The sequence below is a fragment of the Saimiri boliviensis genome, chromosome X (genome assembly GCF_048565385.1).
Source record: "Saimiri boliviensis isolate mSaiBol1 chromosome X, mSaiBol1.pri, whole genome shotgun sequence".
In the NCBI taxonomy this organism is placed as follows: domain Eukaryota; kingdom Metazoa; phylum Chordata; class Mammalia; order Primates; family Cebidae; genus Saimiri; species Saimiri boliviensis.
The window spans coordinates 16,455,723-16,480,773 of record NC_133470.1 but is presented as its reverse complement, the minus strand read 5'-3'; the positions used below and the strand labels follow the sequence as shown (position 1 = coordinate 16,480,773).

The 25,051-nt window shown below is 42.0% G+C and overlaps 1 protein-coding gene across 9 annotated transcripts in view; it reads left to right on the top strand.

The window, feature by feature from the left end:
• Positions 1 to 25,051, top strand: part of SH3KBP1 (SH3 domain containing kinase binding protein 1) — a 388,693-nt gene that overhangs the window by 260,386 nt on the left and 103,256 nt on the right. For all 9 annotated transcript variants that reach the window (XM_074392221.1, XM_074392222.1, XM_010334883.3 and 6 more), the window contains 2 exons: positions 1,577 to 1,652; positions 15,187 to 15,281. In XM_074392221.1, coding sequence (XP_074248322.1) covers positions 1,577 to 1,652; positions 15,187 to 15,281 — 171 coding nt within the window. The remainder of the gene's footprint in view (positions 1 to 1,576; positions 1,653 to 15,186; positions 15,282 to 25,051) is intronic.

Below are 25,051 nucleotides of genomic sequence, written 5' to 3'. Positions count from 1 at the left end.
GTTTCATTTTTTATCCAATATAGAAGCCCCTGCGGCACTAAATAAAAATGTCACCGTGTAAAATGTAAAGGCTTTCTGTCACAAATGTTTTTAAAAATTCATGAAGAGTTGAGGATTTGATTTATCCTCTTTCTGTGATTTATTCATATTTAATGTTAGGTTCAACACTTGAAGCATGAAGAACTTTTTAAAATTAAAAACTGGTGAATCAGTTTTACTTGAAGAAAAATTCCACCATGCCAGTTTTTGAATTATGCAGTTCATTCCTCTTCACGTGTTCAAGGGCCAGAGATGTTTGGTTTTCCCAGTGGCTGAAATTCTCACTGGCGAAACCCTTCATTGTTGGGGGGAGGTTGATTTCCCCAGCTATGTGGTTGTGACAGCTGTTGCCCTGGTATCAGTAGACATTTACCCTCAGGCATTAATCATGATCACACATGTGTGGTAGCAAAGGGGAAGAGTGGGAACAGACCTTGCCTTGGGAACCATTGGGTTTGTGTGCTTCTTTGTTTTTGCATTTTTTCTTTGCCTGCGTTTTCAGGAGCATCTTTAGGCAGAGATAAGATCCAGTTTTCTCTATGGATGGTTCATAAATAATGATAATAGAATTAGCCGCAAATGAAGGAAATGAAATGAACTGAAACTCATAATCTTTCTTTTTTTAAACTAGTCACTAGAAGCATAGGGTCTGAGACACTGGATTTTTTCCAAGCCCTGGAGGCTTAAAAGACTGTAGAGAAAAGACCTTCTTGGTAGACTTGTTTTTGCCTTCGGGGCAGGCAGGTAGATCTGTCTAGAGCAGGCGTCCCCAAACTACAGCTCGCGGGCCGCATGCGGCCCCCTGAGGCCATTTATCCGGCCCCCTGCCGCACTTCAGGAAGGGGCACCTCTTTCATTGGTGGTCAGTGAGAGGAGCACAGTATGTGGCGGCCCTCCAACGGTCTGAGGGACAGTGCACTGGCCCCCTGTGTAAAAAGTTTGGGGACGCCTGGTCTAGAGGATGTGAGAGTATCTCCCCGTTCTCTGGGAGGCAGGTGGAATTCTAGATGGCTAGACAGAGATGCACTAGGGTACACTGTCCTGGACATCCTGGCTTCTGCCTGTCCTTCCACCTACCTGCCTATCCTGCCCTCCTGGGCCTCCATTCCTGTGTCCCTTCCTTTTGATTTCTTCCCTCCTACTTCCATTCTTCCGACTTGCAGTGACTTTTTAGCATCTCCATTGGGCTGACTATTGTACCTCCATAGATCGAGTCAGCTTCTTATAAAATGAGGGGAACTATGCCTATTTTCTTTACTAAAAATAGTCAACCTTTTGTAAGAGCATCAAGGAAGAAAGAAAATAAAAGCTGCTGAGTGCCTACAAGGATAAAGGTCTTTTTAACCTAGTTTTCTCTTGTTTCTCATTGAAGATCAAACCTATTAAAGGGTGGCAGCCAGTACACAGAGCAGGGCATAAACCAAAGAGCATGGCTTTTTAAACCAATTTTGAGCATTTTGTCATTATGATCTGGATCTTATTCCTTTGCTTAATGGAAACAATTATCTTGATAAGTAAAATCTGTTTTTCCCCTTAGACTATTGGGAAGAAGTTACCTGCAACTACAGCAACTCCAGACTCATCGAAAACAGAAATGGACAGCAGGACAAAAAGTGAGTTTCCTTAGTTGTCTATTTCACATTTAAAAGCATTTAGGGATTTCAGAATAACAGTTTAACCTTGATAGTTTTTGCAAACACATCAGAAAAATGTACGCAATTGTGTTTCATTCAGTCCCCATCATTAGGGTGGGCACAAGTTAGATCCATAACTCTTGTTTTGTTTTGTTTTTTTCTTTTCCATTATTACACAACGTGGTTCTCTCCTGCTATATGTATCTCACTCATGTACAGAGCTAGGGTTTATTCATATATAATGAAAGCATTTTGCACAGTTAAGGTGGCTGAAAGATTTTAGAGAGTGGCAATTTAAGTGCTTTAGGGATTCATGAGCCTTCAGGTCAGAGAGGCCTAACCACGTGACCAATATTACTTACCCTTTACTTACTACCGGCATCTTCAACACACATCTGCTTGAATAGCTCTAGATACCACTGCATGTCTGCAAGCAGGAGGCTCAAGCCTTTTTGAAAGGATTCGGTGAATGAATGAGAGGGGTTAACTAGAACAGTGCTAGCCAATAAAATATCATGTATGAGCCACATATGTAATTCTAAATTTTCCAGGAGCCATGTTAAAAAAAAAAAAGAAAAACAATTGGACTTAATTTTAATGTATTTTAATTTAACTGAATATATCGAAATATTATCATCTCTACATGTAATCTACATAAAATTGTTAAATGAGATATTTTCATTGCTCTCTTCATGTGAAGTCTTCACAGTCCCGTATGTATTTCACAGGCATAGTATATCTCAATTTGGAGTAGCCACATTTCAAGTACTCAGTAGTCATGTGTGCCTAGTGGCAACCATATTGGAAAGTGTAATTTTATTTTTTTTAGTATTTTCTTTTGAAAAAACATTTTTGTGGTTACATATAGTAGGTGTATATATTTATGGAGTACATGAGATGTTTTGATACAGGCATGCAATGTGTAATGATGACATCATGAAGAATGGGGTATCCATCCCCTAAAGCATTTATCCTTTGAGTTACAAACAATCCAATTACACTCTGTATTTTAAAATGTACAATTAAGTTATTATTGACTATAGTCACCCTCTTGTGCTATTAAATAGTAGGTCTTATTCATTCATACTATTTTTTTGGATCCATTAACCATCCCCACCTATCCCCCAGCCCCTAACTACTCTTCCCAGCCTCTGGTAACCATTCATCTACTCTTTATGGACAGTATAGTTTTAGAGTAATTCTGGGGTCCAAGAGGGGCTTACTGTGCTTGAAAACAAACACAGTTCCAAATGCTTAGCTCTTCTAAGCACGTGGGAGAATCCTGGCTCCAGCCCAAGCCTTGTTCAGTCCTGAAAGCGTCTATTAACTACATCCACATACCTGGCCCTCTAGGAGCAGCATGATGGGGGATGGGTTACTCATAAGAGTGGGTTTACAGGGGCTGGGTGTTACGTTTTGGCTGAGAGTCAGGAAGCCCATATTCTAAGACCAGCTCTGTTATTAGCTAGCCATGTGAACTTGGGCAAATGATTTTATTCCTCTGGCCTTCCTCCTCATCATCTGCATTGTCTGTGAAGTCAGAGGGTTATACTAGAGAAAACCCCAGGGTTTATCCCAGCATCTTCATCCTCTCATTCAGTTCTGAAAGCTTTATAACTCAGAGGGGAAGGTTTCTGCATTCAGAAAATTAAGCAGCTGATGGAAGAGCCAGAAGGAAAATGTGAACAATTTAGTAGGAAAATGAGAAAGATGTCTTTGGGTATAGATATTAATATGCCTGTAAATGGTAGCACGTCAGGAAGGGGAATTACTACTGTCAGTGAAGCCTTGAGGGATGTTTATTGACACACTCTTTTCATAGACATCAGGATAAGAATTTCTGCAGTTGGGCTCGGCACAGTGGCTCACAGCTGTAGTCCCAAAACTTTAGGAGGCTGAGGCAGGTGGATCGCTTGAGCCCAGGAGTTTGAGACCAGCCAGGGCAACAGGGCAAAACCCCTAGCTGGGCACAGTGGTATGTGTGTACCTGTAGCTCCAGCTTTTCAGAAGGCTGAGATGGGAGGATTACTTGAGCCCGGGAGGTTGAAGCTGCAATGATTGCGCTGAGGTCACACCACTGCACTCTAGCAGGGCGACAGAGTGACACCCTGTCTTAATAAATAAATACATACATACATACACATAAATACATACATACATACATATATACATATATATTCTGCAGTTTCACCCCACACACTGTCTCTGGTTGTCAAGAGCAAATTCTGGGGTAATTGTTCTTCCAGGATTTCCACTTAGTACCACCCCAGGCACTAAGAAGCCCCCTAAAAAGCCCCTTTCACTTGAATCATTTCCCTGCTTCAGGATTTTGATGCGATGCCTATGTTTAGGTAACAGGCCACAGAGTAACTGAGCAACTACATATTAGAAATGACCCTGAGCTTGGAATCCGAGCAACCTCCTTCCCTCTACCTTCTGGCCAGAAGACAAATCTATGACAAAAATTGCCCAGCAGTGCAGAAGATGCACAGATGTCTCTCTCCTTAGCATGCTAAAATACTAGCTCACATCAGGGTTAAGAATTGTGATGATTTAAAAAATGTTCATATGAGTTGGTATTTTCTGAGTGAAAGTGCAACTCATCTGATTAGGATTAATTTAAACAATTAACATTATCATCCCTACCCCCTCAAAAGAAAAGCTTTTATGGCATTGAAATTCATCAGAAACTCATGCTGGGGAACAGATTGGCATAATTTTCATAACAAGAGGAATACCATCTAAATATTCATAATGAAGTGCCCTGAGGTTCCTCCAGCTTGCCACATCTGGAGTTTCCCTCTTTCTTATTATAATTGATGCAGATTTGTGGCCTCCTGGGATAGAAAAACAGCCCAAAGAAAGGACTATTGAATATTTTTCTGAACAAATAGTTTAGTCTTATAGATTCAGAAGACGAGTTGAACTGGTGGGTTGGGGAGAAAAATCCTTGACAGAATTTGTACAAGGGCAGATCAGGCTTCTGCATAAATTATGACTGCAGGACAAAGGCTGTTTTCCCTGCTAAACCTCATCTCACTTCCTAACTGGACACTCATACCACCTTTGCAATCCCTTTGTTCACTGACTTGCTTCTTAGGATTTGTCATCTGTGATGGTGACAAATGCTACCTCCTTGCTCTTGTCAGATCATTGTTCCTTTTAGGTTGAGACTGTATCTTCTACTTGATATCCCCACCACACAGCCTAGAAAAGTGCCATGGATTCAGTGGGCACCTAAAAAGCGGTGGTTGAGCAAATGGAGAAGTATAAATGATTTATGATCTGTCAGGCTCTAGATTGGACAGTCTTTTAAAAGCTATTAGCACTATGCATGGTGGCTCATGCTTGTAATCCCCACTTCATGGGGACAGAGGCAGGAGGTTCTCTTGAGCTCAGGAGCTTGAGGCCAGCCTGGGCAACAACTACAAAAATAGAAAAAATTAGGCATGGTGGCACATGCCTATGGTCCCAGCTACTTGGGAGGCTGAGGCAGGAGGATCACTTGAGCCCTGGAGGTCAAGGCTGTGGTGAGCCACGATTGTGCACTGCAGTTTGGGTGACAGAGTGAGACCCTATCTCAAAAAATTTATAAAAATTAAAAAGCTATTAACCATTGGTCTCCTTTGCCAAGTGTATATATACATGTATACGTAAGCTCCTCACAATGAGACCTTAAACACAATGGTAAGAAACGTCTTTCAAAAGTATGTTTTAAGCACCTGCTTTAAGAGCCCTCTGCATGGAAAACAGTTCCGTTCACTATAAGAAAACAGTACATAATGGTTCTCTTAAAAAGTGTACTTAGATTTAGCTATAAAACATGTATATATAAACCCCTTACCCACAGTGAGATGCGATGCTAGAAACATCTGTCAAAAGCATGTTTGAAACACTTGCTTGCAAAGTTTTCTGCTTGGAAAACAGTTCCATTCACTGTATGAAAACAGCACATAAGGCATCTCTACAGAAGCAGGTAGATTTAGCTTTTAAAGGTGAATATGGAAACCACATATAATGAAACTTGAAACACAATGGTAAGGAACCTCCTTCAAAAGCACATACAGAACACCAGTTTACAGAGCTCTCTGCTAGGGAAGCACTTCCATTTACTGTTAAAAGAAAAAAAGAAAAAGAAAAAAGACACCTTTGTTCCTCTAAGACTCTTGAGCTCGATCTGGGGTCTGAGTGGTTAGCAGTGGTTGCCCATGTTCCTTGGCTTGCTGGTGTTCCTTGGGACTTGCCAGACCCTCTCTTCTTACCAGCCACTGCTCTCCCAATCAGCCTAAGACTGTTACCAGCGGAGGGTGTCCAGGTTCTTGGCGTCTTGAGCAAAGAATTGGACAAAATGCACAAACAAAGCAAGGAAAGAATGAAGCAACCAAGGCAGAAATTTATTGAAAATGAAAGTACACTCCACATGGTCAGATCGGGCCCCAGCATAGGGACTCAAGAGCCCTGTTACAAAATTTTCTGGGGTTTAAATACCCTCTAGAGATTTCCCATTGGTTACTTGGTACACATCTTATGTAAATGAAATAGTGGCCCACAGTCAGTCTGAAGTTACAAAGTTACACTACTATGCCAACATCAGATTGGTTACAGAAAGCAACTAATCAGAGATAATTTCATTTTTCCATCTGCCACGCAGAAAAGGAGGGGTATTTGCCTCTGGTCCTTTTGGTACTTGGGTGTGGAAAGTTGGGGCTTTCCTTTTTATTTAGTTCTAGAAAGTTAGTGTGAATCAGCCTTAGGTTCCCTGCCTCCAGACCCTATTCTGCCTCAAGACCACCAGGGACAAGCCTGTAGTCTGATGAATTCAGGTTTATTGGCTCATTGCGACCAGGGAGACTGCACACCAGGGGACATGTGGATGTCACACCAAGCAAAAGAAAAAAAATAAGATTTCGAGAAGGGGTAGAAATTAGTGAAATGTAAATAAAATGGTGTTTTGATAGGGTCAGTGCAAAGCAGGCCTGTGTGGCAAGGGGTCAGCATCAAGTCTTGACTGTGAGGTGGATTCAGGTCCTGTTTCTTTAGCGGCTACCAAGTGAAGATAAATGTGCAGTGCTGTGTCCAGAAACTCCTTATGTGAGGTGCTGCACTTGGGCTGAAAATAAAGACTGCTTCTCTGGATCAAGTGACTTAGTGCCTTCAGGCAAGAGTGGAATGTTTCATTCTTCCTGATACAATTTTTTTTTAAACCAGGTTTCTGGTAGTTTGTCTTTAAAATCACAGACTTTGTCAGGGAGTGAGAAAGTAGGAGCACTGAGAGAAGGGGATTGTTATGGACATTTTGCAACTACTGCATATGCTTGGGAGAAACACTGTTTCCTGATCACTTTACAGGTGGCCTTATCTGTGTCTGTTATCCCAGCCTCAATAATGGCTGGACAGATTGCAACCTACTCAATATGGCTCATTTTTGCTTTCTCACCACATGTTTAAAAAGGAAAAAAAAAAAACAAACATAAAGGTCAACTCTCTTGTGTTGGGTTTTCCTCAGCCTCATAATATATAACCAGGAACTATTTGATCCTATTTTTTCAGCCTGAGTGTTTTTCCTCACATATCCTCACCCAAACTCACTCATTCTTGGGCCTGAGGATTTGGGCGCTTCCAGTTTGCAGCATCTTTCATATTCACCCCTTTAGTGCCTCCCATGCCTGCCGGGTACTGAAGCCCCTCACACTTGAGGTCCCAGCAGTACCTACCTCTTCCTAAGAAGCACCTTTCATCACTTGCCCCCCAGCACAGACATCGCTGTCTGGGTTCAAAGTGGGAGCCTTCTCAGGAGGGTGCCCAACCTACCCATGTGGCTTGAGATCTGCATTTCAAATACAGTCATCTTGGAGAAAAAGGTTATCTCCTTTTGTGTTTTCCTGGTAGGTTTTCTTTCTCCAGAAGACTCTCCAAGGAGCTTCTTCGCATCTTAGCCGAAGATTGTACCATTGAGAGGAGTAGTGATCTAGCCTCTGCTCCATTGTAGAGACCAGAAGGGCTTTGCTTGTCACATTTTCATTTCTTCTTTTTAAAATATACTTCTCTTTTTAGAAGAGAGTAAACTGTGTCATAATTAATACTTGTGAAATAATTTGAAAGTCAAATTCCCAACAGTGTCTGAGACTGAAGGTGGTGGTTTGGAGTTATGGTCAGCTTCTCCATAAAGCAAGGCGCTGGATTGGTGTTGACAGACATACTCATGGATACATCGTGTTTCATTTCCCTTTCTAAATTTAAATGTAGACCAGGGCTTCTTCACCTTGACAGTATTGACATTTGGTCTTGATCATTCTCTGTTGGTCAGCGTTGTCCTGTGTTCATTGTAGAATGTTTAGCAGCATCCTTGCCCTCTACCTACTAGATGCCAGTGGCACTCAACCCCCATTCCCTGCCAAGTTCTAATAAGCAAAATTGTCTCCAGGAATTGCAAATGTTTCCTGGGAAGCCCTAGTTTCAAACTGCTGGTATAGACTGTAGTAAGCCCCACGAAGGGCATTGTGGCATCCCTGCTGCCTGGCACGCAGTAGACACTCAGTTGTTATTTACTAAATAGGTGACAAGCCTAGTATGTATTTCACTACTCCTCACTAGCCCCAGATCCTCAGAATCTGACCCAGAACTGGAGTTCCCGTCTAAATCTAGCATACGACACACCCACCCCCAGTGCTATCACCATACTGGTCCACCCTCCAGGTCCTCACAACTGTTTTACTCCTTCCTAGAATTAAACATTTGCTAATACTACTAGACCAGTGGTTTTCACAGCATGGTCCCAGAACAAGCAGCAGCAGGAGCATCACCTAGGAACTTGTTAGAAATGCAAATCCCAGCACTACAGAATCAGAAACCCTAGGGGTGGGGCCCAGTTGATCTGTTTTTAGAAGCCCTCCACCTGGCGCCAATGCCCACTCAAGTCTGAGAACAACCAACCTAGACTCAGTTTTGTTTTGTTTTGTTTTGTTTTTTCCCCTGAGACGGTGTTTTGCTCTGTTACCTAAGCTGGAGTGCAGTGGCACAGTCTTGGCTCAATGCAACCTCTACCTCCCAGGTTCAAGTGCTTCTCCTGCCTCAGCCTCCCTAGTAGCTGGAATTACAAGCACCCAACAGCACGCCCGGCTACTTTTTGTATTTTTAGTAGACATGGGGTTTCACTATGTTGGCCAGGCTGGTCTCAAACTCCCGACCTCGTGATCTGCCTGCCTTGGCCTCCCAAAGTACTGGGATTACAGGGAGGAGCCACTGTGCCTGGCCAGACTAAGGTTTTTAAAGCTTCCCTGATGAGAATCACCAGAGTGTTTGTTTAGTAAATAGATTCCTGGCCCAACCTCAGATCTGAAGATTCAGATCCACAGGGAAGAGGTCTGGGAAGATAATAGAATGAACAGGTACCCCACAAAATTCTTATCAGGGATGACTGGGAAACATACCCCAATCCTACTCTTCTGGTCAGTGTCCTAGAACATTGTACAAAGCCCACTGCCATTTTCTTACTCTATGACAAGATCCTGAGTCTCTTGTTTGGGAAGTGATTGTCCCATTTCTGATACTCTTGACACTTTAAGCCAAATGCATGGCTCTCATCCTCTCTTCACTGCTGTCTGGTCAATGTTGTGTGTATGCATGCCCATTTCTGCTACTTGATTATAAGCTCCTCAAGCAGATAGTGTCTTATTTACCTTAATTTCTCTTTCCCATTAGCATAATAGAGGTCCACACCCTTATGTGCAATTCTAAAAATACAAAAAGCTCTGAAAACTAAAATGTTTTATTGCTCTTTGGGTGATAAAACTTGTTCTGGACTGGCATATAGATATTCATAGTCTTTACGTTTCCCACTTGGAGTGACCAGTCATCCATTTACTGCATACTTTTAATGGTTAGGTGCAGCCCCAGTCCCCAGCTGAGGATGTTACATATTACATGGTATATGCAGTATATTTCCTTTCTAAAATCTGAGTAATCCTGTCCCCAGGGGTTCTGAATGAGGGATTACCAACCAGTAGTGTCTGAGATAATATTTGTCAGCTGAACAAGAGAATTTTTTTTTGTTGTTGTTGTTGTTATAGAAAGGGCTGGGGTATTAAGTTGTTTATTTGGCCTTGACCAGAAAGATAGATTTAGCACTTAGAAATGTATATTGTCATTTTTATGACCTTATTTTCCCACATCTAAGAGAAAAAGATCAAGATCTCAATATCTCTTTTACAAATATGAGGAAAGTGGAAAGTTAGCTTATTTATTCTGGATGCAATTTGTTTCCCTCCAAAGAAAATAGAGCTGCTTGTCCTGTGCTGAAAATAGCCGAGGTAAATTTTCGCAAAAATCACACTGCGTATGATTAATTTACGGAAATTATCATCAGTTACATCATTTAACTTACATCATTATTGTTTTTTTTAAACATTATTGTAAATTTTATTAATGATAAGAGAAGTGCAAATTAAAAGTGCAATGGGATTTTTTTTCACCATTCAGATCAGCAAAGATTTAAAAATCTGAAAACATTGTTAGTAGGAATGTGTAGAGACAGGTATGCTACCCATACATTGAGTGGAAAGATAAATTTATATATTTATGGTGACATGACCAAAATTTCAAACAAGAGAATTTTTGATTATGATGTTGGTAAACTAGACTATCCTTGAAAATTCCAGTTCTAGGTGAGACCTGGTACTTTCCAAACACTGTAAAGCTTGGGAAGGCTTCCTACCAGGATCTGCCCATGACACATGGGGTTTTGATCTTTATACCCTAAAACTGAGCCCAGAGAGTTGTCCTGGATTTAGTGTTATTTCCCTCTGTGTATATGTTCAGCTTGCTGATATGTTTATTGTGTTGGTTCTGCTTTTATTTTTTTTTAAGCTGAGAATTTTTGCTTCTTTGTTTGAAGTTGGTTTGTTTTTTATTGAATAGATTATAAAACTAGCTGCAGGCAGTCATGTGCTGTGGGCATGTGAGTTCAATTCCTTTAACAGTCTGTTTTTAATATTATGTAAATTTCTAAAAGTTTAGAGATTGAAATAATGTTTTTTGGGGAGAGTGTGAATCATGACTGGACTTCTTGGTGATTTTAATAGCGCAAGCTTCTTAAAATTTGAAAGCCAGTAATTGGTACAAGGGCTCTTGATGTGGGAACTAGGTAACTAACAGCTTTGGGGTACTCGAACCTTCTGATATTGTACACATTATCTATGCACATTTGAGTGTGTGTGTGTATGGTTTATTGTGTTGTGGGTGTGTATGGTTTGTTGTGTTGTGGGGTTTTTTTTTTTTTTTTGGAAAGAGTCATTGCTTTTTATCAGGTTCTTACAGGACTCTAAGACAAAAAAAAAGACTTAACTGATTAAGAATTTCAGTCTTATGCTAATTCATTAGTCATTTTCAACCTTTCTAAATAAAAAAGACAAAATCATCTCAAATTGCTGGATACATTGTGCTTTATTTCTCTGTGTGTGTATGTGTGTGTCTATTCATTCCTATTTTATCTCTAATTAAATCCATCCAATTGATGAATAGATGGAAAATGCCTTCCTCCCAAAATTAGTTTCATTCCCTTCTTCTCCAACTCTGTCCAATACTCATTTAAAATTTATAATCTTCCCATGTCCAAAGGATCTGGAATTACACCCTTCTTTTAAGCCATATCAAATGCTTCCGTTTTTGAGACTTCTCTCCTGAATGTAATCTTGCCTGTCTCTGAAACATAACAATATGCCATCATTGTGAGTTTTTGTGTACGCATGGGTTTGTCTTTTCTTCCTGCCATTCTCCTGCCCTTGCCTTTCTCTAGGAATTAGATTGTCACTTCCATGCAGGGACGGGAGGCGGTGGTTGGGCTTACTTGTATATCACAGTCCCCAAATTGGCAATATCTTTTTATGGTAGTGGCTCAATAAATATTTAAGTGGAAGTCAGGAACATCTTTGTTCCATATATTTTAACACTGAAACCACAGACTCAGAGTTAATTTTTTTGCAGATAACAGTTTTGAGTATCTTAAAGCAATTGATACGTCCAAAGCAACATAATATTTTTTTCTTTATTTCTTCTTAAAAATGGTGGGGGGGGGATACATGTGCTGAACGTGCAGATTTGTTACGCAGGTATATGTGTGCCATGGTAGTTTGCTATGCCTATTGACCCATCCTTTAAGTTCCCTCCCCTCACCCCCTGCCCCGCAACAGGCCCTGGTTTATGTTGTTCCTCCTCTCTGTGCCCATGTGTTCTTTATGTTCAACTCCCACTTATGAGTGAGAACATGAGGTGCTTAGGTTTCTGTCCCTGTGTCAGTCTGCTGAGGATGATGGCTTCCAGCTTTATCCATGTCCCTGCAAAGGACACGATCTCATTCCTTTTTATGACTGCATAGTATTCCATGGTATATATGTACCACATTTTCTTTATCCAGAAATCTTTTTATTTTCTAAAACTACTGAATTCAGGCTTAAATGCCTCATCAGTAAAAATAAATTCCTATTTTAAAGTATATCGTAATAAAGTATGTGAAGCTAATGGTTGCTCGGTTTGGTCAGGAGTTCTGGGTGATAGTGCCTGTGATTAGAGTCATGAAAAGTCACAGCTTAAAGTCAGAGCTGCCAGGAACTCAAGTCTAGCCCAGTGTGCTCCTTGGTGCCCCCAGAGCTTCACTGACATGTCTTTGGGGACCTGGGTGGGACATAGGACAGTCCTACTCCCCAATCAGAACAGCTGTTTTAGTTGCTTTATATTTGAGCTCTGGAATGCATTGAAATTTGCTGAATGTCCTGTTGAAGTTAACTAGACCCTCTTCTCACTCCTCATTGGCTGGCCCCTGATTTTACACCTGAGGACACTGAGGTCATCCAGAGCTATAGTGTGATTGTCTCAGGTCATGTGCTTGGTAAGGCCCAGCTGGAAACCCAACCTAGTCACAAGTATCCTGCCTTCTGGCTCACAGTCCTCTCCTCCTTCTCCTCCTTGTGGCCCCTCCAAGTGTTCCTCCACTTTATAGTGATCACTTGGAGATCATCAAGAAACATTGAGAAGGAGCTCTGTGGCAGGTTCTGGGGATGAAAAGAGGGGCAATACATGCTGCAGCAACCCCTGGCACCAGTATCTCCTCTTCTTCTCTAACAGTGGTACTTTCCAGATAATTCTATGTGTGATGCCTTACACATAAAACAGCATAGCTGCATGGTAGAGGTGTTCTACAACTGGATTATGGCAATAGTTACACAACTGCATAAATTTATTAAAACTCATCAAATTATCACTGATTTTCTCGGCATTCCTCTTGCACTTGAAATGTGATCTAGTATGATCTCAGTAGCATGAAACACTGTACTGATGTCCAACAAAGATAAAACTGTTAAACAGGGGCTACTGTGTTCCTCAAGTCTGTCTCTGTCTCTCCTTGTCTCTCGCTCTACACACACACACACACACACCCATCCCAGGGACAAAATCTAACAGCCTCTCTCACCCCCAGCAGATTTCCTCTCACATCTCATTGGCTGGAAATAGATCACAAGCCTATCCAAAATAGATCACATGCCCATCCTAAACCAATCACCAACAAAAGGGAGTGAGATTAACATTATTTGCCTGGACATATTCTACTTTTATCTCCAGGACTGTGAGAGGGTTCTGTGTTCCTGAATGTAATTCCTGAACAAATTAGGATTGTGTGAACTAGGAAGAGGGTGGGGAATGTCTGCTCGGACATTAACCAACAGTCTCCGTTATACTTACTAACTTTTTTAACTGAAGAGAACAGAAACATGACCTGTTCTTTCTTTGCTGGCTGTGGGTATCTGTATTCTTAGTAAAATGCCTCCATGATTTCCATACAAAGAATTTTTCTTAAAGCCAGGACTCTGCAGTGCAGTTCTTCACTGATACTGTGTTTGTGGTGTTATAAGTTTTGAGGTTGGCAGCCATATTTCACTAGCACGGTCAGTAGGAAAATTGGTAAGGAGCTGTCATTACCCAATTTAGAGATGTTTTAACTTTTTCCCTCTCTTTAGAACATTTGACCAATTCAGATTTGGGAGGTTGACTATTACTAAGTAAAGAGAGATAGAACACTGGTAACTATGTGGGTTTAGGAATATGGTATTGATGGGATTTAGAACTATTGCTGCTCAGCACAGGTTAAGAGGCAAAAGCCATCAGAGGCCCAGAATACCCAAAATGGAAGGTTTCCAACACTAGGATAGGGGATGTAACTAATATCTTCAACCCATTGTATAAAATATGAAAACATCTGCACAAAAGCAAAGTGATTACCACCTCTTCTCCCTTTACTTTTTCCCCTTCCTCCCTCCGTTCTCTGTCCTATCCCAACCCTAGACCAAAGTGTATCTGTATTATGGATTTCTTAATTGCTTTTATTTCATGTGTCACAGTCTCTGGTTGTTGGGATGTTAACCAAAATAAAGAAACACATTTCAATAATATAAATTACACTAAGGACAATATAATTGTCATCAAGAGGTTACCTCTAAGACATAGCTCTAGGTCGTGATCCATCTGCAGGAACAGGCCTAATTTGGGAAATATCTAAGGCCATTCAAAGCCATTAGGTTTGTTGGCTTTGATGCAGAATAATCGATGCCTGTCCCAGTAGATACTAATTCTCTTGAATTTTTCTTTCCGCCTTCTGTCCTGAGTCATCAAAGCCTTGTTTTCCAAGTCTCCACTTCTGAAGTACTTTACAAATGTTTTCACTGTCTTCGTAACTTATGCTTTTGGATAAATAGAGATGATTTAACAACAGACTTTCAAAGGCATGTAATTCAGGACATACTTAAATTGATTTATAGTGGCCTTAGTATTTTTCCCTCTTTGGTGAGGGCTGTTGCATCTCTTTGTTGAGGAACAGCCATCTATGCATAGGCAGGTTCCCACAGAAAAGCCATGGGACATATTTGAACAAGCTCACCCCAACATGTATATGTGTAAAGAATGTTCAGTCAATACTTGTTGGCTGTTTATGGTTGGTGGGTGCTCACATAGAAATACATTGACATTTGTCTCTTAAGGAATACCATAATGGGGTAATTTTTCATTGTTTTATGTACCCTGGTAGCTTTGTAACATGTAAAAATACCTTGTTTCTAGTTTAGTATTGTATGGAAAAAGGCAGTGAGACAAAACTTAAGTTTTTCTTCCTCTGTAGACTATATGTATTTATGCATGCATTTGAAGAGTATATAAAATGGTATATGTCTGTTTTCCTGACTAAGGAAACCTTTTTGCTTTTCTGCCAGAGAAAAGCAAAGCAGTCAGTGACATCTCATGATGTCGCATGATTTCTAAGGGTAAAAAAGTGGAAGCCAATAAATGTACATGAACTAAAAATGAGCAATCTTGGGTCATTTCCTGAGGGTCACCCTTTCTTCATGCAGCAGTAATATCCTACCTGTTAAGTGTGCCTTTCCCTGAACTTAATGTGATAGAGAATATTTTCTCCTGGGCCAGGTCATTAGATAAAGCATTTTAAAGGTTGTGTTTTCTGTTTTTTTTATAGGCAAGGATTACTGCAAAGTAATATTTCCATATGAGGCACAGAATGATGATGAATTGACAATCAAAGAAGGAGATATAGTCACTCTCATCAATAAGGTAAACAAAGGTTGTCTCCTACCTTCTGAACCATGAACTGTTTTGGGGTGTTGACTGGATAGTACAAACTTTTGCTTCAGTGCTTAAAAACTTGGTTTTCTCGGTCCTGAACTTGGGAGGGAGAATCTTGCATCTTTCCTTTTGATCAAGCTAAGCCCAGCATCCAGATGAATGCATTCCTTGGGACTAGCGTAGATTTGTTTGCCTTATGGCCAGCTGGAGATTTGTGTGGTCCTTCAGAAAAGTCTGTTCCAAAAGGAATAACCCAAAAGGCAGTCTGCTTGGCTGGAGATCCTGCCCTCCACAGCAGCTAGGCTGCAGATTTTTGTGTCCTGAGGTATCTGTAGAGGAGTTTTTAAAAGGCTGGTCATGCCTCACAGGCAGAAAACGCTTAAAGAATATTTGCTGTTCAAATCAAAGACAGGTAGAGTGCCTGAGAGAATTTTGCCTTTCTCGTTTGGACTAAGAAGGTTGAATGATTTTATTATTAGAGTCAGAGTCCTGTAAACAAATGGAGAGCTATAAAATCTGTGTGAAGTGATGCAATTGAACAAGCGCCTTGGCCGTGTACTGTGTGTGCTTTCACACAATGGTACTCACCAAGTAGGTGGTTGAAAGATGTATTATTTAAGCAATACCTAGAATATATGACCTTTTCTTTGAAGAACAGCGTTTTTGTGATGGTCAAATACCATGAGAAGCTGAACAATCTTGAAGGTGTGTATAGTAGTTTTATTCTTGTATTTGGGGGAGTGACAGGGAACTTAGCACAGTTCCCTTAGCACAAATATGACTTGGGAGATCGTTGTGGCTGCCTGGGCTCTCTCAGGGCTGGGAAGCCTTGATGGGGTGGAGTATGCAAGGAGTGGGGAGAGATTGCAGGGGCATAGAGGTGGAGTAGGCCTAGGATCCTGTTAGACTCTGGCCATTACTGAGAGGGAGGGGACTGTGGTGTCACCTGGCCCTACCCTTGCCCCCAGGCTTGCCCATAAGATGATCAGTAAAATTTGCCTTTGTTATCAAGAGGTTATCTCTAAGACATGGCTTTAGAGATTGTGTGTTTTAACAGTCTAATCCAAAGATGCCAGGGAACTAATGACCCTGGAACTTAAGTAGCTTGCCAAAGGTCAGGAGTTTTAGGGAGAAAGCTGGTCCTCTTACAAGCCCCATATGACAGTGGTATGGAGTATACAGTGTTTTCTGAAATAGCAAATCATTCCCTGTTTTGTGGATCACCCAAGAACTTGTCCATCTTTTTACCTATAAATTATTCTCCCCTGTATGGCTCTGTAGGTGTTGAACGTGGCAGGAGAAAATGAGGGGAAGAATGGTTCCCTTGTTCTTTTCTGCAAATGAGGCAGAAGAGGTTCTTTTCTATCTCTTTCAGATTGCTTTCAGATACACAGTGCATTTCCTATTTTTAATCAGACCTGTAACCAAACAAGTGGAATAAGGAAGTTGTTAAATGAGTTTGAAGCACAATATGAATGGTGTAATAATTAGCATAGATATTTGGTTTTAGAAATATTGGGAAAGGGCTAGAGTGCTTTTCTCTTCCTTGATGATAAAGCGACCAGAAAATTAAATGACTGCTATTCTTTGCAGTGGGGAGGACTCACTAGCCTGTTTTTGTCTTTGGAAGAGAAGGAGCGTCTTTTTAGTTGAAAACCCAATATGTCAATAATATTTAATGAGGTTTGAGGAAACAAACACATCTATTTCTATTTTGACATATTACTCCAGTCCTTCCATTTGAATACATATCATAATGAGAACACATTCATCTTGGTGATTTTGTTCCTAACCTCCCAGCCTGAGATCCAGTCTGATAAAAAATAATGTGATTTTTCTGAAGACCTTAGTCAGAAAGGGAATATCTATCAGTCCCATCCACATGGTACAGAGAAATGAACAGGTAGATGTGGCAGGCTGCTTTCAAGAGTGTCCCAAGGGTTGCATCCTATTTCTCTGGTTTCATAGATTAATGTATTTATAAGCAGTTTAGAAACTGAAGCAGCATACTGCTATTAATATTATATTTGCAAAACTTGATGTTGTCATCTCCTCTGTACACTTGGTCCCTTGACCTGACTTGCACACTGATCTGACTCTTCAGGCGTAGAGTTCTCATATCACCATTTTGATACTTGGTCTTCCTGGTCCCACCCTGCCCCACCCCCAAGCCTTTCTCCATCCCTGCCACTTCCTGCCCTGCAGAGCTGAGCAGAGGCTTGAGTCATTGTGCACTTGCCCAGGCCAGGTGAACAGGACCAGGCTTCCTCCATCTTCCTTTCTCTAGCACCCACCACAGTACCCAGTATGGAGGAGAGCCCTGGGATAGTGAAGGGTGGAAGGATGTGTCATCTCCCCAACCCCCGCTTCAGTGTCCCCTACCCACTTCATCCCTAGCACCTCAGCCCCTTCTTTTTTGTCATTCCCTAACAATGCTGTGCTCACCATTCTGCATCAATCAAAATCTTAAGTAACTTTCTTTTTCTTTATTGTAAACTCCAGATAGATGATCCTAGCACTCCTTCACCTCGCCTGGGCTCAGTGTTTTAGTGGCCTTGGTCCATGTGGCTGCTCTGCAGGTACCCCCCGTATATCCTCCTCCTGCTTATGTGTCCTCACTAACTTGACTCAGACCATGTTCCTGATGCCTGAGACGTCCTCTGCCGACCCACATCAATATTTTTTGGTTTTTTGTTTTGTTTTGTTTTTGAGACAGGGTCTCACTCTGTCGTCCAGGCTGGAGTGCAACAGTGTGATCTCAGCTCACTGCAACCTCCCCTTCCCGGGTGCATGCGATTCTCTCACCTCAGCCTCCTGAGTAGCTGGGATTACAAGTGTGCACACCATGCCTGGCTAATTTTTGTATTTTTAGTAGAGACGGGGTTTCACCATGTTGGCCAGGCTGGTCTCAAACTCCTGACCTCAAGTGATCCACCGCCTCAGCTTCCCAAAGTGCTGGAATTACAGGCCTGAGCCACCACACCCAGCCTAGCCACTGCACCTGGCTTCCACTTTGCTGTTTTTTTGATAGCTGGTCACACAGCCAGTCTTAACTCTTGCTGCTTTGGCCCATTTTAGAGCTTGCTGCTTAAGAAAATCCTTTGTGGCCGGGCACGGTGGCTCACGCCGCTAATCCCAACACTTTGGGAGGCCGAGGCAGTCAGATCACGAGATCAAGAGATCGAGACCATGGTGAAACCCTGTCTCTACTAAAAAATACAAAAATTAGCTGGGCGTGGTGGTGGGCACCTGTGGTCCCAGCTACTCGGGTGGCTGAGGCAGGAGAATTGCTTGAAACCAGGAGGCAGAGGTTGCAGTGAGCTGAGATTGCACCACTGCACTCCAGCCTGCCGCCTGGCAACAAAGCAAAACTCTGTCTCTCAAAAAAAAAAAAAAAAAAAAAAAAAAAGGGCGAGGGAAAGAAAAAAGAAAATACTTTATGCTCTATCATTTTGCTTTTATTTATTTTTTATTTTTTTGAGACCGAGTTTCACTCTTGTTACCCAGGCTGGAGTGCAATGGCACGATCTCAGCTCACTGCAACCTCCATCCACCTCCTGGGTTCAGGCAATTCTCCTGCCTCAGCCTCCTGAGTAGCTGGGATTACAGGCACACGCCACCATGCCCAGCTAATCTTTTGTATTTTTAGTAGAGATGGGGTTTCACCATGTTGACCAGGATGGTCTCCATCTCTTGACCTCGTGATCCACCCGCCTCGGCCTCCCAAAGTGCTGGGATTACAAGCTTGAGCCACCGCGCCCGGCCTGCTTTTATTTTTTTTTTTATACAACCTGCTGGGAAATCTCTTGCTATCCCGCTCTTGTGTGCATTTTTACTTTTATTTCCATGAAATGCCTGCCAGCCTTAACCTAGCATTCCAGTTTGCTGGAAGCAGTGTGTTACGATGACAAGTGTTATGTAGGCTACCAGCTCCCAGAACCAGGGTTTGAATCCCAGCTCCACTGTTCCTGGCTGTGTGTCTTCAGGCATGTTACTTACCCCCTGAGCCTGAGTTTCCTCAGCCATAAAGCAAGGGCCATATGACAAAGGGCTAATATCCAGAATCTACAAAGAACTAAAACAGATTTATAAGAAAAAAACAAACCCATTCAAAAGAGGGCAAAGGGCATGAACAGACACTTTTCAAAAGAAGACGTATATGAAGCCAAGAAACGTGAAAAAATGCTCATCATTGCTGGTCATTAGAGAAATGCAAATCAAAACCACAGTGAGATACCATCTCATGCCAGTTAGAATGGCAATCATTAAAAAATCTGGAGACAACAGATGCTGGAGAGGATGTGGAGAGATAGGAACACTTTTACACTGTTGGTGGGAGTGTAAATTAGTTCCACCATTGTGGAAGACAGTGTGGTGATTCCTCAAGGACCTAGAAATAGAAATTCCATTTGACCCAGCAATCCCATTACTGGGTATATATCTAAAGGATTATCAATCATTCTATTACAAAGAATATTGCACATGTATGTTCATTGTGGCACTGTTTACAATAGCAAAGACCTGGAACCAACCCAAATGCCCATCGACGATAGACTGGACAAGGAAAATGTGGAACATATACACCATGGAATACTATGCAGCCATAAGAAACAATGAGTTTGTGTCCTTTATAGCGACATGGATGAATCTGGAAACCATCATTCTCAGCAAACTGACACAAGAACAGAAAATCAAACACCGCATGTTCTCACTCATAGGCGGGTGTTGAACAATGAGAACATATGGACACAGGGAGGGGAGCATGACACACTGGGGTCTGTTGGTGGGGAATAGGGAGGGACAGCAGTGGGCAGGGAGATTGGAGAAGGATAACGTGGGGAGAAATGCCAGATATAGGTGATGGGGATGGAGGCAGCAAACCACATTGCCATGTATGTACCTATGCAACAATCCTGCATGATCTGCAGAACCTAAAATACAAATATATATATATATGGCGCAAAGGCCATAAAGCTGACCTCATAGGTCTGCTGCGAGGATTTACTCTGGCAAGGAGGGGTCTCTCTGTGGCACCCATGATCCTAGAAATTGTCACCTCAACTCTGGCTGCTCTTTCTTGGGTCTTGGAAGTGGGAATGGAAGGGCTCTTGTGTCTGAGCCCAGTTTGCTGCCAAGGCTGGAATGCCATGACGTTAAGTAGGTTAAAATCGTGAAAAATCCACCTAAAATAGTAAAGTATTCACAGTGGAGAAGATTTTAGTAAGAATTTGGAAAGAAAACATGCCATAAATATTTTGCCTGCTGAAAGTGGGAAGAATAGAGTTGAAGCCTGTAAAACCCTGCTGACATTATAGAAAATTGTTACTCTTCCTATAAGTTAGGAATCGCCCAGAAGTTCATTGAGATGATTGTATACTATTGCTATTATAAAATGAATGGTTTCACCATGTTCTGTTTAATATGCATTCTGATATGCATATTTATTGGTTGTAGGAGTTGAGGTGAAAGACCCGAATTGCTGTTCTCTAAATTCAGCGTTTGCTATAGAGGTTCTTGATAGACCTCGAATTCCTCTGATGTTTACTTTGGTATCAGTGAAGGTGGTTTCCCTTTGCCCTGCTTTTCTGTGCTGTGGCAGGAGTCACAGAACAGGTTTTGCCCTCATTTTTAGCCCTAGGTTGTCATTTCGTGTGGCTTTCTAGAAAATGAGTCAGATACCTTTAGTGGGTGTATATAAGCCCTCTGCAGTTCCTGAAATAATGTGCAAAGACCCAAACTATTTCTGTGTGTCCCTGGAAACCAGGAGGAAATGTGGCAACCTGAATGGTTTGTTTTCTAGTTTATTTATAAAGAATTCTTGTGAATTTGGGAACATTTCCACTCGTGCAGAATACACCTGTGTTTAGCTTTTATTTCCAGTCATTCAAAAATAGCTTCCACGTCTGTGTTCCTGCCGCCCCCATCCCTGCCTTCCTGATTTGTGCTCAGAGTGTGTTGGAAAAGGTTCCGAAGCTTCTGGGTCTCATTCCCAACTGGAGAATCTTCCTGGAGAAGGCCTGAGGGCAGCTAGGCAAGAGCTATGCCACGGCTCAGCTGCAAAGGTGATGGCCATTGGAGGGTGTCCCATGCTGTGGCCACTGCCACTTGGGGCAGAATGAGCCCCGCTGTGGAGAGGAGCCACATTCCTACTCTTAGCCAACAGCCTCCTGGCCTCAGAGCAACAGCCATTCCTCACAGCTCTCGCTAACCTAGGAGGAAAGGCTTCCTCCATGACCCCTTTGTAAACAAGGACCTTTAGGTGTTTCTTATTAAACTGGCTTCCTTGAGTAGTTGTGTCTTTGACCCTTAAAGCATACCCAACCCCTGTGTCTTCATTGTTTCAAGTCTATTTGATGACATCAAAATCAATGCTTAGAAAGCGAACATTATTGGCCAAAATCATGGAGTGGTAGAGAATCATGGAGTGGTAGAGATGGAGGGAAGGGGACAGAGGCTATATTAGCTAGCGTTAATGTTCATGGAAGGAAACTGATAGACACATCCTAGGGAAAGAGAGGACCCAGGCCGGGCTCAGTGGCTCATGCCTGTAATGCTAGCACTTTGAGTGGCTGAGATGGGAGGATCACTTGAGCCTGGGAGTTCAAGACCAGCCTGGACAACATGGTGAACCCCCAACTTCACAAAAAAATACAAAAATTAGTCAGGTGTTGTGGTGTGTGCCTGTAGTCCCAGCTACTCGGGAGGCTGAGGTGGGAGGATTACCTGAGCCTGGGACATCGAGGCTGCAGTGAGCCATAATTGTGCCACTGCACTCAGGCCTGCGGGACAGAGTGAGGCCCTGCCACCTCCACCACCACCACCACCACAAAAAAGAGGGGATCCAGAATATTAGCTAAAAACAGTTAGTGGCATCCCCAAAACAGTAGTACAGTCACCTTTCCTTGGACCATGAGGATTATCCACTGAAGATTATTGACAGCAATTTAAATTTTATACCCTGTCCTCTTCCCCTCACCGTGTTCATTTGTTCATTCATTCATTGATTTAATTCATTCATACATTTAAGAATATTTATGGTGTGCCAGGAGCTATGCAAAATGCTGGGATACTCATTCATTCATTCATACATTGAAGAATATTTATGGTGTGCCAGGAACTATGTAAAATGCTGGGATACACTGTTGAGGCAAAAATTCAAACCAGGAATTTTGCTTCTTTGTAGGGACCCCAAATATTTGGAGCTAGACATGCTGTGAGGGCACAGTTAGAACCGCTCCCTTCATCTATACCTCAATGTGTTTTCCTCCCTCCTGTCCCAGACAACAGTTGAACATTTAACTTAGTGATAGCTAGATCTTTCTGCAGGACCACAGCTTCCCAGCACAGGTTTCTGGACCACTGGCAGCAAGAACCCAGGAGCATCATCACCATTCCCCTTTCCTCAGGAGTCCTCAGAGCTCAGCATCTCCCCTCATCTTCACAGCAGCCCCGGGAATTAGGTGGGACCACGCATGTTCTCTCCAGATTACAAAGGAGAAGCAGAGGCCCAGAGTGCTGAAGCAGCATTACCAACAGACTCCCAGCAATTCAGTGGCAGAGCCAGGGCAGAAGCATCTGCTGATCCTGGGCCAAGTGCTCTTGGAACTTGGGGGCTGGGCAAAGTGGTAACTGCAGGTGGAGCTCGTGTTTCCTGTGGGGCTGAGTCACTCCCAGAGGTGACTCTTTTCTACTCATTGAGAGTCTTCATTGTTACTAGATATCCAGGGCAAGTGTCTGTGGAGTTTTCTTTCTAAGGTAATGCCATTGTCATTGTTACTTACCAGAAAAACATTATTACTATGCCATCACCCCATCCTTTGTTGCTGATACTTGCATTTAGGAATCTATGTTTCTGATCTGTTAGAGTCGAGACATCACTGTGGTGGTTTCTGGATCATCCATGACTGTGTAAGTCCACTGTCACCTCTAAAGGAATGAAATGACGGTCCATGCAGAGGGGATGATGAGTTTGGCTCAGGGCTGATGTTGGTTCTTTTTGTGCCTGACGCCTTCCTCCCCAGCTTTCTTCCGGTTTCTTCCCAAGCCCAGAGTATTTTGCCTTCCTCTTTTCTTCCCAGCCTGGTTGCCACTTAGCTTTCCACCCACTGCTGTGGTGAAAAAAAAACCACACACAACAACAAAAAAATGCAGGCGGGAGTCCTGAGCTCCTTCCTAAGTTATTCCATGATCAACTCTGTTATTTTGTTTGTTCTAATATTTATTTCCCCTTCCTGCCTCCCTCCCATTAATTCATTAATGAATTGAAACATTTATTCATGAAAAAAAATGTTCTCAGACTTCCTTGCTTCCCACTCCACAGGGAAATAAGGTTGCCTTCACAAAGAGAAGTGGCCTTAGGAACCTCAAGCAAGATGCTTAGCTTGGTAGGAAGAAAGCCAATCAGCTGAATCGATTGCTGGCCCTGACCCTTTCTCTCTGAACTGCTGAAGCTTTTAGCAGAGCTCAAATCCTAGGATTAAATGTGGTTCCAAGGGGAGGAGTAAATTAGTAGGTGTCACCCTGAAGATGATTACATGCTGACAGACTCATTCAATGGACACGTTTAATGAGTGACTGAAGAAGTTAAGCATAGGTCTGGGATCATCTGGGTTTACAGACATTTGGAAAATGTCAGTGTTGAGCAAATGAGTCATTTATGTCATAGAGTGTATTTCTTGCGGCATGACCTATCTTTTTAAACTGCTTATGTCCTTACTCTAGACAGAAGTCACAATATATCTCTTCCTCAGAGCATTTGAAACCCAAAGGAATACAATTTGTTTCTGTTTTTTCTTTCTTTTATAAGCAGTCAGGAACCTGGGACCAGTGAGAATAATCATTACCATCACACAGACATAGTTTTAAATTAGATAAGGATGGTAAACATAGGGCTTGGGGTAGGAGAAAATACCTTTTTAGTTTACCGGTAGACAGTCGATGCAATGCCACCCCAACATTTTGATGGTCATTATTATAGATTTTTCCTTTGCATCATGGACAGATGAGTTTGCAGCTGATGTAAATTCCCAGGTTCACGTGCCTCCACAAATTATATAAAACTGTCTAAAGAGATCCTGTGTTTGTTCAACCTAATTGTCATATTTCTCTGGAATGCTGTGCCTAAATGACAGGATATCAGTAATTACCCACCTTGGGACTCTTTTTTTCTCCCCTGCCACACACAGAAAAAATTCTGCAGGTATCTTAAGGAATTAGAGAAACTCCCCTGTTTTTTCTATTTTCTATCTCCACCCTTTCTGTTTGTATTACTCTGATAGGGATGTTCCGAGGCTTAAATGAGATGTTGTACCTAAAAGTGCTTTAGAAACATTAGGTTAAATCACAGGGCTGGGTATGGTGGCTCACGCCTGTAATCCTGACACTTTGGGGAGACTGAGGTGGAAGGATCACTTGAGTCAAGGAGTTTGAGACCAGCTTGGGCAACGTAGTGAGACTCTGTCTTTACACACACACACAATTTTTTTAAAAAGATTAAATTGTAGTTATTGCTATGATAAGTTATTAGAGGAAGATGAAAAGACAAATGCCTGGTAACTGAATGTTCTTTCGTGATATATTGAAGTGTCCTGAAATTAAGGTCAGTACTTCCCTGAAATTCCTTTTCATTATTTATTTTAGTTTTTTTAGGATAAAAGTAATGTACTACAGTTGGGTAACTCGTGTCTTGTTCAGTATCTCAAAGCTCTTTACATTCATATTTGCATTTTATTAAAATATACAGTTTTTGAGATGAAAGT